The sequence below is a fragment of the Macaca mulatta genome, chromosome 1, assembly GCF_049350105.2.
Source record: "Macaca mulatta isolate MMU2019108-1 chromosome 1, T2T-MMU8v2.0, whole genome shotgun sequence".
NCBI classification, from domain to species: domain Eukaryota; kingdom Metazoa; phylum Chordata; class Mammalia; order Primates; family Cercopithecidae; genus Macaca; species Macaca mulatta.
In genome coordinates this window covers 239,636,456-239,649,414 of record NC_133406.1, presented here as the reverse complement: position 1 = coordinate 239,649,414, position 12,959 = coordinate 239,636,456, and the positions used below count along the sequence as shown (strand labels likewise).

Sequence of the window (12,959 nt, the reverse complement as noted above, 5' to 3'; positions counted from 1 at the left end):
GGAGGTCAGAGGGGAGGCTGGGCTGGGGAGGGCCCTGGCCTGATCAGTGACAGCTATCTGGGGAGGGGCCTGGAAGGCCGCAGTCTGTGCCTGGGACTCTGCAGGCTGTCATGGGGGGGCACAAGTGATGGAGGGGCGGGCTGACCTTGTTGATCTGCTTTGTGAGGTGGAGCCTGTCCTCCTGGGGATGCTGCTGGTGTTTGGGCTACTGTCATCGGGGTGTATGAGGGGAAGAGAGGAAGCGGTCAGCGCCGCAGGGGAGCACGGACAGGAGGGCTGGTGACACCCTTGCCAAACCTGGGGTCCTCTCCAGCAGGTGGGGAGGGAGCACCCAGGTTTTCTCTCAGCACCTGCCCCATCAGTGGGTCTCACTTGCGTTCAGTCGCGTGTGCAGGACTGTCTGTCAGCACCTGCCCCATCAGTGGGTCTCACTTGCGTTCAGTCGCGTGTGCAGGACTGTCTGTGCAAGGGCTGCGCTGTGAGGCCTTCCTGATCAGGACACGGGGTGGGGAGGATGACCTGGGGAAATCCTGAGGTGACCTGAGGACAGGGCCTTGGGCTGCATAGATTGTCTGGGCCACTTTCCAGGTCTTGGGAGTGGGGGATGATGGCTGGAGGAGGTGGCCTGGCCTGGGCAGGGGGCCCTGTGATACCCACCTGTGCTGAGAGGTGGGGGCAGGGGTGGGGGCAGCTTGGGGTTCTCAGTGGTCTACAAGATAGGGTGGGGTCTTTCCTGGGAGTGTGGAGTTTGGGCACCTGGGAACCAGAGCTGGATTGAAGAGCATGAGATGGAGGCACTCTGCTTCCTCAGCCGCCGGCCAGGCTGGCGTGGCCTGTAGTCAGCTGTGCTTTGCTCCTGAAGCCGCGTACCAGCAAGTGGGCAGTGGTTCTTCCACACTGAGCTACTCAACTCCTGGTCCCAGAGACTCTGGGCTGGGGCAGCGCTGGGCCTGGGGTGAGGAGTTGGGCAGTGGGAATGGGGAATGGTGGCTGTGCAAACCAGTCCTACCCCTGGGTTCTAGCACTGCAGCCTGTCTGTTGGCCCCCAGCCCCTGATGGCCCTCCAACCCCCGCCCCCCAGAACGTTCCTGCGAGATCCCAAAGGCTCCTCAGAGCGCCAGACTCCTCCTGGACTGTGGGGAGAGGAGACCGGTCTGCCTGGCCAAGGTGACTGAGGCCTCTGAGGGTCTCCTCCCAGTGGGGTTGCTGTCCCCCTTCTTGAGACTCAGGAGCCCTGTGGGACAGGGCAGCACAGCACCATGGGCGGTTTGTGACCTGAGGCATTTGACAGGACATGGGCTGGGAGAGCAGGTAGGTGAGCAGCTGGCTTGTGCTAGAAGACCCTCTCCCTCCTGGTAGCCCCAGGACTGGGGGCAGGAGGGTATGGACTCAGAGAAGGACCCAAGTCTTGCAGGAAGGGGCCTGAACCCTCCCAGTGGGCTGTGTCCTGGGGAGGAGACAGGTTTGTGCTGGTGGCTGGGGCTGGGCAGGGCCAGGGCAAGAACTGAGTTTCCACCACCTGTGAGCCACAGGCCTGGAGCCATCTGGATTTAAAGATATGCTCCGGTGGGAGGTCCCCTCTCTTAGCATCCTCAGCCTCCTCTCCTGACACCCAGAAGGCTGGGAGTGTCTCCTTTTCTTTACATACTGCTCCCTGCACCCAGCCACAGCCCGCCCTGCCACACAGTCAGTGGCGTGGAGGGCTCCACGCCAAGGCCATCGTGACCCACGTGCTACCTCACTGCCGTCATAGTTACGGGCCGTAGCTCACAGCAGGGCTGGGGCATCCTCTCCATCCCCCAGCCTACCCAGGACCAGGAAGGGAGTTAAATATACCCACTCCTATAAAAAGCACTGCCGCCTCCAGCATTACACATGGTGGGGGGACCTGTCACGCTGCGGGAGAGTGGGTGGGGAGGCCGAGTGGCCGGGGAGGGGCTCCTGCAGGAGGCGGAGCTAGGACAGACGTGGCAGGACCCCCAAAAATGACCCATCGGGAACACAGGGCTCACAGGGGCCTAGGTGTGTCACCTGCATCTATGAGGGGCCATGTGGGCAGGTGACCGGACCACGGATGCATCTGAGCCCAGCGCTGGCATTTCTAGCAATGTGGCCTTGTCAGGCGGCCTCAGCTACGTCTCACCTTCGTCCTGCCAGCTGGCTGGGGAGACGAGTGGCCTGACGTCTCGGGGTTTGCTGCTGCGATGCTCTGTGCCTGGTGGGTAGATGCGTGTGTGCCGTCACCACGTGCACCTGTCTTCAGGTGATCTCGTGTGGAGCCTCTGTGATCCCCTAGGCCTGTGGGGAAGCAAGTAGTTGTGAGGTGGACTCAGCACAGTGATGGGAGCTGCCCCCCACCTAAGCCTGCAGTGTGAGTGGAGAATGGGGTGTGGGGCTTCCCGGAGGTGGTGATTCCTGAGCTCACTCTTGAGAGGCAGCTGTGTTTCCAGCCTGGATGGGGATAGGAGGGAGGGACCAGCACTGTGACCTTTAAACTCTGGGCTGGATGGCAGTGTCACACCATCAGATGCTGTGAGGGAGATCCACCCCCACTCCACAGCTGGGGCCATATCACAAGAGGAGCGGACTCTGTGAGGCCCTGGAGGCAGAGGGGTAGGGGCCAGAACCTGGCCCTGCACACCAGACGGGGATGGGGGGCCCAGTGCTCAGCCCGGCTTCAAGGTGCCCCCCAGGTACCCAGAGTCTCTCCACTGCCCTGCCACATTGGTCCAGCAGCTGGTCGCTCAGAGCCTGTCCCTAAGGTATCTCTGGGCTCCCACCCCAGAGCCTGCTCTCCGTGCACCTCCATGCCCAGCCCGGCTCATCCTGGTGAGCTGCCATCATCACCTTCTTCCCCGAGACTCTGTCTTGGGACGCAGCAGGACTGACCTCGGGCTGGACTATGGAGGGAGCTGCAGGTCCTGGTGGATGAGGAGCCATCCAGGAACAGTGCCCTTGGCCGTGGTGTCGGAGCCTTGGGAGAGGTCTGGCTGGGCCAAGGTGACCAGAAGGGGAGAAAGGCTCAGGAACCCAGGTGTAGGGAGGTGACTGGGTCCTTGACCGTGGGGATGGGACCTGGGGGGAACCATTAGTCCACAGGTCCAGCTGAAGCGCAGGAGAACAGCTGGTCGGGCATCGGCAGGTGCCTGTTGGATTTGGACTGGGAGTCCCAGGGCCTTGGACATGGCAGGGCCAAAGGGAGAGGGAGGTGCTGAGGGGAAGGAAGGAGAGCCAGAAGGGAAGTGAAGGGGCGCCAGAAGGGAAGTGAAGGGGCCAGGGGTGCATGTGGTTTGAGTTTGGTTTGAGCCGGGACGGTGGGAGGCCAGTGGTGATGGCAGCCCTCATGACTGTACTTATGATGGCAGCAGACGGGCCACAGAGTGCTGTGTGCTGGGCACCCTCTAAGCTTTGCAGATACTGGCCCATTTAACCCCACAATCCTGGGAGGTAGGTCCTATTGCTCCTATTCACAGAAGGGGACACTGAGGCCCAGGCAGGTGAGAACCTGCCCACAGTCCCACAGTGGGTAATGTAGAACTCAGTAGCCTGGCTGCAGGACCTGAGGTGGGGGAGCAGCAGAAGAGGGGTGGCAGCACAGCCAAGGTTTGGGGAGGAGGACAGGGATGGGGGGGCGGGGAGCATGGGTAGGTTGCAAGGATGGCAGGCTGATGGCCCTCACTCAGCCTTCTGGGGTGGGGGCAGGGACACCCAGACAGAGAGTGCCAGAGCCTGGGGTGGCCTGTTGCCGTGGCAACAGCTGGCTCCAGCTCCCGGTGCACCCACCCTCCTTGGAGACCGGGGCGGGGGGGTTTCCTCCTGCCCCATTTCGAGAGCCTGCTGGGAAGTGATGGGTGGTAGCCACCCCTCTGACATGACTTATTAATGATAATTGGACCCAATTAAACATTTATTAAATCCAGACAGCTGCAGCCCCTAATGGGCCCTTCCCTGATCCTGGGTGGGCCATGCTGGGGGGTGGGGGTGCTCAGGATGGGCTGCCGCAGGGGCTCTGGGTTTTAACGTGCCTGAGGCAGCTTTGTTGGCCACGTTGAGGTCTGGTGATGGGATGTGTGCCAGGCGCTGTGGTCTGCAACAATAAGAACTAAAATGAGCAACAGTTCCTGCACCTCCCCAAGAAGGAAGATCACTTTGACAGAGAGTGAGGGGATTGGAGGATGCAGGGGTGAGGTGGGGGGCAAGGGGGACGCCCAGGGAAGAGGGAGCGTGTGGGTGTCCCAGGGATCCCAGGGAGCGATGGGAGGCTGCAGAAGGGCACAGGCCTGCCGTGGGTCGGGGGCTGGCCAGGAAGAATAGGAGATTAAAGTAGAGGCGGCGGCCAGGAATTTGCGCTTCTCCAGGGAAGCTGGGGAAGAGTTGGGGAGAGGGAGGCCGCTGGAAGAAGATCCCCCACCCATCTTGGGTGCAGGGAGCAGTCAGGGAGGCGCCAGAGGTGGGTCAGAGCTGTGACCTGGCCTTACACCCTGCCCCCGTGGGGCCGTCAGGCGCGACCCAGGCAGGAGGCGGCAGGGCTCAGGTGTGCTGGACGCTGCAGCAGCGCGGGAAGGGGCTCCCCGGGCTCCATGGGGTGAATCGGTGAGGTGCTCCGGTGCGGATGTGTAAGGGGCCCCTGAGCAGAACTGGGGCCTGGACCGATTGTGCCCGAGTTGGTTTCCAGGCGACTCTGCTTTTCGCTGGGGGCGCACGAGGTGGGTGGGAAGTGGGTGCTCGTCCGTCGCAGAAACAGTCAGGTGCCCCCTGCAGTAGACGCCCCTCTCTGCGGCTGCAGGGGCGGGGTGGGGGAGAATGTTTCCCCCTGGAGAGGCCCGGGGCTAGCGGGAACCCTCGGCGGGCGGGATCTGCGAGGGGCAGGGCCGGTCCTTTGAGCGCATGCACGCGTGTCCGTGTCCATGGTGAACCCCCGATGTGGCGCAGGGGGGTGAAGGCGCGGGCCGCGAGCACGGCAAGGTCTCGCGGGCGTGTGGACGTGGGTACTGGCGCCCCGGCACCCTGAGCCTTCTCCCCCACCCGCCCCAGCGTGCCGGGGAATGCTGTGCGGCTTCGGCGCCGTGTGCGAGCCCAACGCGGAGGGGCCGGGCCGGGCGTCCTGCGTCTGCAAGAAGGGCCCGTGCCCCAGCGTGGTGGCGCCGGTGTGTGGCTCAGACGCCTCCACCTACAGCAACGAATGCGAGCTGCAGCGGGCGCAGTGCAGCCAGCAACGCCGCATCCGCCTGCTCAGCCGCGGGCCGTGCGGTGAGCGGGGCGGGGGTGGGGCGGGGCGGGGCTGGGAGGGGCCATGGCGATGTGGGGGCGGGGCCTGTGGCAGCGTCGGGGCCGGCGGGAAGGAGCGGGGCTGGGCGGGGCCGGGGGGGGCGTAGCGGGTCGGAGAGGGCGGGGCGGGGCGGGGCGGGGAGGGGGCGGCTCGTCTGACCGGCAAGCCCTGCCCGCAGGCTCGCGGGACCCCTGCTCCAACGTGACTTGCAGCTTCGGCAGTACCTGTGCGCGCTCGGCCGACGGGCTGACGGCCTCGTGCCTGTGCCCCGCGACCTGTCGTGGCGCCCCCGAGGGGACCGTGTGCGGCAGCGACGGCGCCGACTACCCCGGCGAGTGCCAGCTCCTGCGCCGCGCCTGCGCCCGCCAGGAGAACGTCTTCAAGAAGTTCGACGGCCCCTGTGGTGAGCGCGGCGGCGGGCGCACGGCTCGACCTCTGTGGGCGCGCGGCGACAGCGTCCTGACTCCTGCCCTCGACCCCCAGACCCCTGCCAGGGCGCCCTCCCTGACCCGAGCCGCAGCTGCCGCGTGAACCCGCGCACGCGGCGCCCTGAGATGCTCCTACGGCCCGAGAGCTGTCCTGCCCGGCGGGCGCCAGTGTGTGGGGACGACGGAGTCACCTACGAAAACGACTGCGTCATGGGCAGATCGGGGGCCGCCCGGGGTCTCCTCCTGCAGAAAGTGCGCTCTGGCCAGTGCCAGAGTCGAGGTGGGTGGCTCCCCCAGGGAGGGCTCCGGCCAGTGCCAGGATCGAGGTGGGTGGCTCCCCTGAGGGAGGGCTCCGGCCAGTGCCAGGATCGAGGTGGGTGGCTCCCCTGAGGGAGGGCTCCGGCCAGTGCCAGGAGCGAGGTGGGTGGCTTCCCTGAGGGAGGGCTCCGGCCAGTGCCAGGATCCAGGTGGGTGGCTCCCCCCTGGGAGGGCCACCTGCTCCCCTGCTCACTGCACATCCCAGGGCAGGGATGGAGGGTGCTCCAGCTTCTCCATGATCCCCTCACCCCTGCACCCTAGACCAGTGCCCGGAGCCCTGCCGCTTCAATGCTGTGTGCCTGTCCCGCCGTGGCCGTCCCCGCTGCTCCTGTGACCGTGTCACCTGTGACGGGGCCTACAGGCCCGTGTGTGCCCAGGACGGGCACACGTATGACAGTGATTGCTGGCGCCAGCAGGCTGAGTGCCAGCAGCAGCGTGCCATCCCCAGCAAGCACCAGGGCCCGTGTGGTGAGCGCCCCGGGGTGGAGGCCAGGCGGGGTGGGCTGTTCCTGCGTCAGTTCCTGCCTGGACATCACATGCCATCTTCATCCGTCATGCTCCTCTTGGGGTCCTGGGAGTGGGCCGGTCCCTCTGGGAAGGCTCTGGGGAGGGTGGAGGCTGTGTGTGTGGAGGGTATCTGGAGACCTGGGGGCTGGTGAGGCAGAGGCAGGGCCTTGTGTGGGCTCCCTGGTCCCTGCCCTCAGCCATGCCCTCCCCGGGAGTCCTCTGGCCTGTCCGCGTCTCCCCACTCTGTAAGCACAGACTGCTGGGGTGGGCAGGCTGGACGCGACACCAGGGTCCTCACTCTTGGGACATGGGCAGCCCTTTTGGAGTCAGTGTCAGGACTTGAAGAGCCAGGGGGAGGCAGTGGCCATCGTATCCCGGCGGGCATGGCTGCCATGGCTCTGCCTGCCTGTGTTCGTCTTGGTCAGTTCGCCCATCTTCTGGTCTTTCTCTCTGCGTCTGTCTCTTCTCCTTGGTCTCTCCTTCCCTGTCGGCTCCACCTCTTGTGTCTTGCAGCCTGACCTGCTGGCAGGATGAGGTGCCGTGCCTGCCCGCCGGGAGCCCGCAGCCCGAGGTCTGCCCCCGTGCGGCGGGGGGGGGCTTGCTGCTGCCTGGCCTTGTGGTCCTCAGAGCAAGTGGACAGACACCTCCTCCCCCGTGCAGCCCTGGGCGTGACTAGGGGTGCAGGCTCCTCCTACCCACAGAGAGCCCCCCACATGCATGGGTGTCCTGGGGATGCTGGTGGTCCCCTGGGGGTCCGTGGCCTGGGCAGGCTGGGGAAGCTTGGCCCCTCCATAGCCCGCTGTGGACAGTCAGGAAGCCCTGAGCTTGGGGGCAGCTCCGCCCACGGCCACTGGGGACTCCTGGTGTATGTCCCGCTCGCCTCTGCTGCGTGTCTGTCCCTTTCTCTGCCGTGTCTGCCGTGCATCTGGCCCTTCTCCTGTGTTCTCTCTTCCTCCACCATCCCCTCCCTGGGAGAGGGACTGCTGCGTGGGGCTGGGGGCTTTGCCTGCGGCTGGCGGGGGGTGCTTGTGGGCCCACTGAGCACCTGTGTCCTCCCCAGGCCAGGCCCCGTCCCCGTGCCTCGGGGTGCAGTGTGCATTTGGGGCAACGTGTGCTGTGAAGAACGGGCAGGCGGCGTGTGAGTGCCGGCAGGCGTGCTCCAGCCTCTACGATCCTGTGTGCGGCGGCGACGGCGTCACGTACGGCAGCACGTGCGAGCTGGAGGCCACGGCCTGCACCCTCGGGCGGGAGATCCGGGTGGCGCGCAAAGGACCCTGTGGTCGGTGGCGGACGAGGGGCCTGGTGGAGGTCGGGGAGAGGGAGGTTCCTGGTCGCCATGGTGATGGAGCCCCCTCTCCAGACCCCTGCGGGCAGTGCCGCTTTGGAGCCCTGTGTGAGGCCGAGACCGGGCGCTGCGTGTGCCCCTCTGAATGCGTGGCTTTGGCCCAGCCCGTGTGTGGCTCCGATGGGCACACGTACCCCAGCGAGTGCATGCTGCATGTGCACGCCTGCACACACCAGATCAGCCTGCACGTGGCCTCGACTGGACCCTGCGGTGAGTGACGCCGTGGGGCTGGGCGGGCCGGGGTCCTGTGCCTCCCTCAGCCTGGGCCTGCCGACCCCTGCCTGGCTCTGTCTCCTGCAGAGACCTGTGGAGATGCCGTGTGTGCTTTTGGGGCTGTGTGCTCGGCGGGGCAGTGTGTGTGTCCCCGGTGTGAGCACCCCCCGCCCGGCCCCGTGTGTGGCAGTGACGGTGTCACCTATGGCAGTGCCTGCGAGCTACGGGAAGCCGCCTGCCGGCAGCAGACACAGATCGAGGAGGCCCGGGCAGGGCCATGCGAGCAGGGTAGGCCGGGGACAGCTGGCGAGAACTGCTGGGCTCCGGCCTTGGACAAGAAGCCCTTGGGTGACTCGGCCCCCCTTCCCCGCAGCTGAGTGTGGCTCCGGAGGCTCTGGCTCTGGGGAGGACGGTGATTGTGAGCAGGAGCTGTGCCGGCAGCGTGGTGGCATCTGGGACGAGGACTCGGAGGACGGGCCGTGTGTCTGTGACTTCAGCTGCCAGAGTGTCCTGGGCGGCCCGGTGAGCCCTGCGCCCCTGGTCTTGGCGGGCGGCGAGGACGTGGCTGCAGCCGCTCACACTGACACCACCCTCTAGGTGTGCGGCTCAGATGGGGTCACCTACAGCACCGAGTGTGAGCTGAAGAAGGCCAGGTGTGAGTCCCGGCAAGAGCTATCTGTAGCGGCACAGGGAGCCTGCCGAGGTGAGCCGGCCCCACGCTGGGTCTTGTGCACAGGCACGCCGGCCTCTGGGTGTCCGCGTCGGGCATGTGGGCGTGCCTGTGTGCTGTGGTGGGCCCCTGTGGACGTGTGGTGTTGTAAGTGGGTGGTGTCCAGTGTTGGTGCATGTGCACATTTGTGCTGCTGCGTGTGTGTGGGCCTGTGTCCATCCGTCGTGGGCGTGCACCAGGCCAGGCCTCAGTGCTGGAAGGCAGCATGAACCATGTGAGGCGCCACCCAGTGGGCAGTCTCTGGATATATCCATCCAGTCAGTGTATCACATTAATTAGGTAAAAGTTGTGCCCAGTGTGTGTGATGCACGTGCACAGATGTGTGTCTGCAGGGAGACGTTAACCGTACGGTTTGGAGGAATGTGGGTGAGAATACATGCTGACGTCTTCACACATTTCTCGGTTTGCAAGGACACTCGTCTGCGTGTGCACAGAGCTGTGTGTCCTTGATCTTTGGGTGCTCTGTGTGTTATGTGTTCCTGGACCTGCATTCACAGACATGTCCTTGTGTACGATGTGGGAGCCTCACCTGTGTCCTCAGCCCCAGGCTCCAGGGCTCCTCTGGGAGCTGGGATCAGGAGGGCTGAGTGGTGATGGTGGGGGTAGGTGGAGGCAGAGTGGCTGGGCCCACGGTGGGTGTCCAGCACCTGGATGACCCATGAAATGGGTCTGAGTCATGAAATCTGAGTCCCATACCCTTCCCTGCAGGCCCCACCTTCGCTCCACTGCTGCCCGTGGCCCCCTCACACTGTGCCCAGATGCCCTATGGCTGCTGCCAGGACAATATCACTGCAGCCCGGGGCGTGGGCCTGGCTGGCTGTCCCAGTGAGTACCTGAGCTCAGCTCTGACCTCGGGCCTGGTGCGGCTGTGCGGCCACGTGACCTTGTCCTGCCCTGACCTTGCAGGTGCCTGCCAGTGCAACCCCCATGGCTCCTACGGTGGCACCTGTGACCCAGTCACAGGCCAGTGCTCCTGCCGCCCAGGTGTGGGGGGCCTCAGGTGTGATCGCTGTGAGCCTGGCTTCTGGAACTTTCGAGGCATCGTCACCGATGGCCGGAGTGGCTGTACACGTGAGTGACAGGGCCCAGGACTGGCCACCGGCTATGCCCTCCTACCTGTCCACCCCTGTCACTGTGCCCCTTCTCACCTGCCCAGACCCTGGCCTGACCCACACCTGGGCGGCTGGGGGCTCGGCAGGGCCAGGGTTGGGGACCAGGTTCTGGAGGAGGTGGGGAAGCCTGTCCAGCTGCAGACATCAGAGTCCTCCCCGATTTCCCCCAAGCCTGCAGCTGTGATCCCCAGGGCGCCGTGCGGGACGACTGTGAGCAGATGACTGGGCTGTGCTCCTGTAAGCCCGGGGTGGCTGGACCCAAGTGTGGGCAGTGTCCAGATGGCCGTGCCCTGGGCCCCGCGGGCTGTGAAGCTGGTGAGTGAGGGCCAGCACTGCCCTGGGGCTTCATGGTGTGGGGTGGGGCCACCCGAGCCACAGGGGTTTCCCGTGCCTGTGCCCCAGATGCTTCTGCGCCTACAACCTGTGCGGAGATGCGCTGTGAATTCGGTGCACTGTGCGTGGAGGAGTCTGGCTCAGCCCACTGTGTCTGCCCAGTGCTCACCTGTCCAGAGGCCAATGTTACCAAGGTATGGGGTGTGGAATGTGAAGGGGAGTGGGGGGGAGGCCTTGCCCTGAGCACCCTTATTCTCTACCCCAGGTCTGTGGGTCAGATGGAGTCACGTACGGCAATGAGTGTCAGCTGAAGACCATCGCCTGCCGCCAGGGCCTGCAAATCTCCATCCAGAGCCTGGGCCCGTGCCAGGGTGAGGCCTGACGGCCACTGCCCCAGAACTGACCAGGAAGGCCTGACGCTGCCCTAAATCCAGCCCTACCTGCCTTGAGCCACCTGACCCTGTCCCAACCAGTCCCCCGCCAACCTCCCTCTCCTTGCAGAGGCTGTTGCTCCCAGCACTCACCCGACATCTGCCTCCGTGACTGTGATCAGCCCAGGGCTCCTTCCCAGCCAGGCACTGCCGACTCCCCCTGGTGCCCCACCCCCAGCTCCCAGCAGTACCGCACACAGCCAGACCACCCCTCTGCACTCATCACAACCTCGGACCACCGCCAGCATCCCCAGGACCACTGTGTGGCCCGTGCTGACCGTACCCCCCACGGCACCCTCCCCTGCACCCAGCCTGGTGGCGTCTGCCTTTGGTGAATCTGGCAGCGCTGATGGAAGTGGTGATGAGGAACTGAGCGGGGACCAGGAGGCCAGTGGGGGTGGCTCTGGGGGTAAGCAGGGATCAAGGACTTGGGGTGGGCGGGCAGGCACAGAGAGGTTCCGCCCCAGAGCCTGGGCTCAGAGCATGTCTCCTCAGGGCTCGAGCCCTTCGAGGGCAGCAGCGTGGCAACCCCTGGGCCACCCATCGAGAGGGCTTCCTGCTACAACTCCCCTTTGGGCTGCTGCTCTGATGGGAAGACGCCCTCGCTGGACGCAGAGGGCTCCAACTGCCCTGGTGAGTGGACGGCTGGGCGAGGGGAGTGTGAGGACCAGCCTGGGCTCGGCCGGGGTGCTGCCCCCTCGCCTGGGCAGCAGGTCAGTGCCAGGGTTATGGTCTTGGGACTCGGCCCCCTCAAACACGTGCGTGCCCGGGACCCCACTCCTAACCCGTCTCTCTCGTTGCAAGCCGGCGTGGCACACTGCTCTGAGGAGTCTGCCTGGTAACCGACACTAGCCCCACCCTGGGGTCCCCACTAACCTCATGACCATCTGACTAACATCCACCTTCCCGTGCGCCCGTGTAGCTTGCTGCTGGGGCCTGTGCCCGGGCCAGCCTGGATCCAGGCAGATGCCAGGCAGGGCCTCACTGCACCTCCCCCACAGCCACCAAGGTGTTCCAGGGCGTCCTGGAGCTGGAGGGCGTCGAGGGCCAGGAGCTGTTCTACACGCCTGAGATGGCGGACCCCAAGTCAGAGCTGTTCGGGGAGACAGCCAGGAGTATTGAGAGCACCGTAAGATGGGGGGCGCAGCCCCCGCCCAGCCACTGGCCCTCCTCCCCAGATACCCAGAGCAGCACCAGGGCAGCCCGGCTTGGGCGGCCCCCCAAGTCCTTGCCTACCCCCTGCCACAGCTGGACGACCTCTTCCGGAATTCAGACGTCAAGAAGGATTTTCGGAGTGTCCGCTTGCGGGACCTGGGGCCTGGCAAATCCGTCCGCGCCATTGTGGATGTGCACTTTGACCCCAGTGAGACCCCCACCCCGGACCCTTCCTGGGAGGCAGTGGGTGGGGAATGCCTGGGGCTCTGCCATGCTCAGAGCTCGCTCCTCTCCAGCCACAGCCTTCAGGGCACCCGACGTGGCCCGGGCCCTGCTCCGGCAGATCCAGGTGTCCAGGCACCGGTCCTTGGGGGTGAGGCGGCCACTGCAGGAGCATGTGCGATTTATGGACTTTGGTGAGCGCCAGGCTGCGTGCCACGGCTTGCCTGACCCTCCTCTGCCCATGCCCACACCCCCACCCCTTCCTGGCCCTGCTCCCAGGAAACCCTCACAGCTCCCTGTGCTGGCAGACTGGTTTCCTGCGTTTTTCACGGGAGTCACGTCAGGAGCCATTGCTGCCGTCGCCACGGCCAGAGCCACCACGGCGTCCCGCCTGCCGTCCTCTGCTGTGACCCCTCGGACCCTGCACCCCAGTCACACAAGCCAGCCTGTTGCCAAGACCACGGCAGCCCCCACCACACGTCGGCCCCCCACCACTGCCCCCAGCCGTGTGCCCGGACGTCGGCCCCTAGCCCCCCAGCAACCTCCAAAGCCCTGTGACTCTCAGCCCTGCTTCCACGGGGGCACCTGCCAGCACCAGGTCTCTGGTGGGGGCTTTACCTGCAGCTGCCCAGCAGGCAGGGGAGGCGCCACCTGTGAGAAGGGTAAGGACGTCCACTGCAGGGGAGGACAGGGAGGCAGCAGGGTTGGGGCAAGGATTGAGGGTGGGGCTAAGCCACCATCAGGCTTTCAGTTGGGGGCAGGATTAAGGGGGGGTTCCGGCCAAGCGAAGTGGCTCACACCTGTAATCCCAGCACTCTGGGAGGCCGAGGCAGGCAGATCACCTGAGGTTGGGAGTTTGAGACCAGCCTGACCAACAGGGAGAAACCTTGTCTCTA

General features: G+C 65.4%; 1 protein-coding gene across 8 annotated transcripts in view; it reads left to right on the top strand.

The window, feature by feature from the left end:
• AGRN (agrin) overlaps positions 1 to 12,959 on the top strand; it is a 35,837-nt gene that overhangs the window by 15,904 nt on the left and 6,974 nt on the right. For 6 of the 8 annotated variants that reach the window (XR_013409906.1, XR_013409908.1, XR_013409911.1 and 3 more), the window contains 20 exons: positions 5,035 to 5,250; positions 5,448 to 5,672; positions 5,753 to 5,977; positions 6,277 to 6,483; positions 7,583 to 7,801; positions 7,883 to 8,077; positions 8,168 to 8,368; positions 8,454 to 8,602; positions 8,678 to 8,783; positions 9,519 to 9,635; positions 9,717 to 9,881; positions 10,094 to 10,237; positions 10,325 to 10,449; positions 10,521 to 10,626; positions 10,757 to 11,095; positions 11,182 to 11,319; positions 11,688 to 11,815; positions 11,935 to 12,049; positions 12,138 to 12,257; positions 12,372 to 12,725. Coding sequence is in view for 5 of the 8 variants with exons in the window: in XM_028841629.2 (XP_028697462.2) it covers positions 5,035 to 5,250; positions 5,448 to 5,672; positions 5,753 to 5,977; positions 6,277 to 6,483; positions 7,583 to 7,801; positions 7,883 to 8,077; positions 8,168 to 8,368; positions 8,454 to 8,602; positions 8,678 to 8,783; positions 9,519 to 9,635; positions 9,717 to 9,881; positions 10,094 to 10,237; positions 10,325 to 10,449; positions 10,521 to 10,626; positions 10,757 to 11,095; positions 11,182 to 11,319; positions 11,688 to 11,815; positions 11,935 to 12,049; positions 12,138 to 12,257; positions 12,372 to 12,725 (3,594 nt within the window). In the remaining 3 variants the exon portion in view is untranslated. Of the gene's footprint in view, positions 1 to 5,034; positions 5,251 to 5,447; positions 5,673 to 5,752; positions 5,978 to 6,276; positions 6,484 to 7,582; positions 7,802 to 7,882; positions 8,078 to 8,167; positions 8,369 to 8,453; positions 8,603 to 8,677; positions 8,784 to 9,518; positions 9,636 to 9,716; positions 9,886 to 10,093; positions 10,238 to 10,324; positions 10,450 to 10,520; positions 10,627 to 10,756; positions 11,096 to 11,181; positions 11,320 to 11,687; positions 11,816 to 11,934; positions 12,050 to 12,137; positions 12,258 to 12,371; positions 12,726 to 12,959 lie in introns of all 8 variants that reach the window. The other 2 variants (XM_077980404.1, XM_077980416.1) reach the window with 2 other exon arrangements.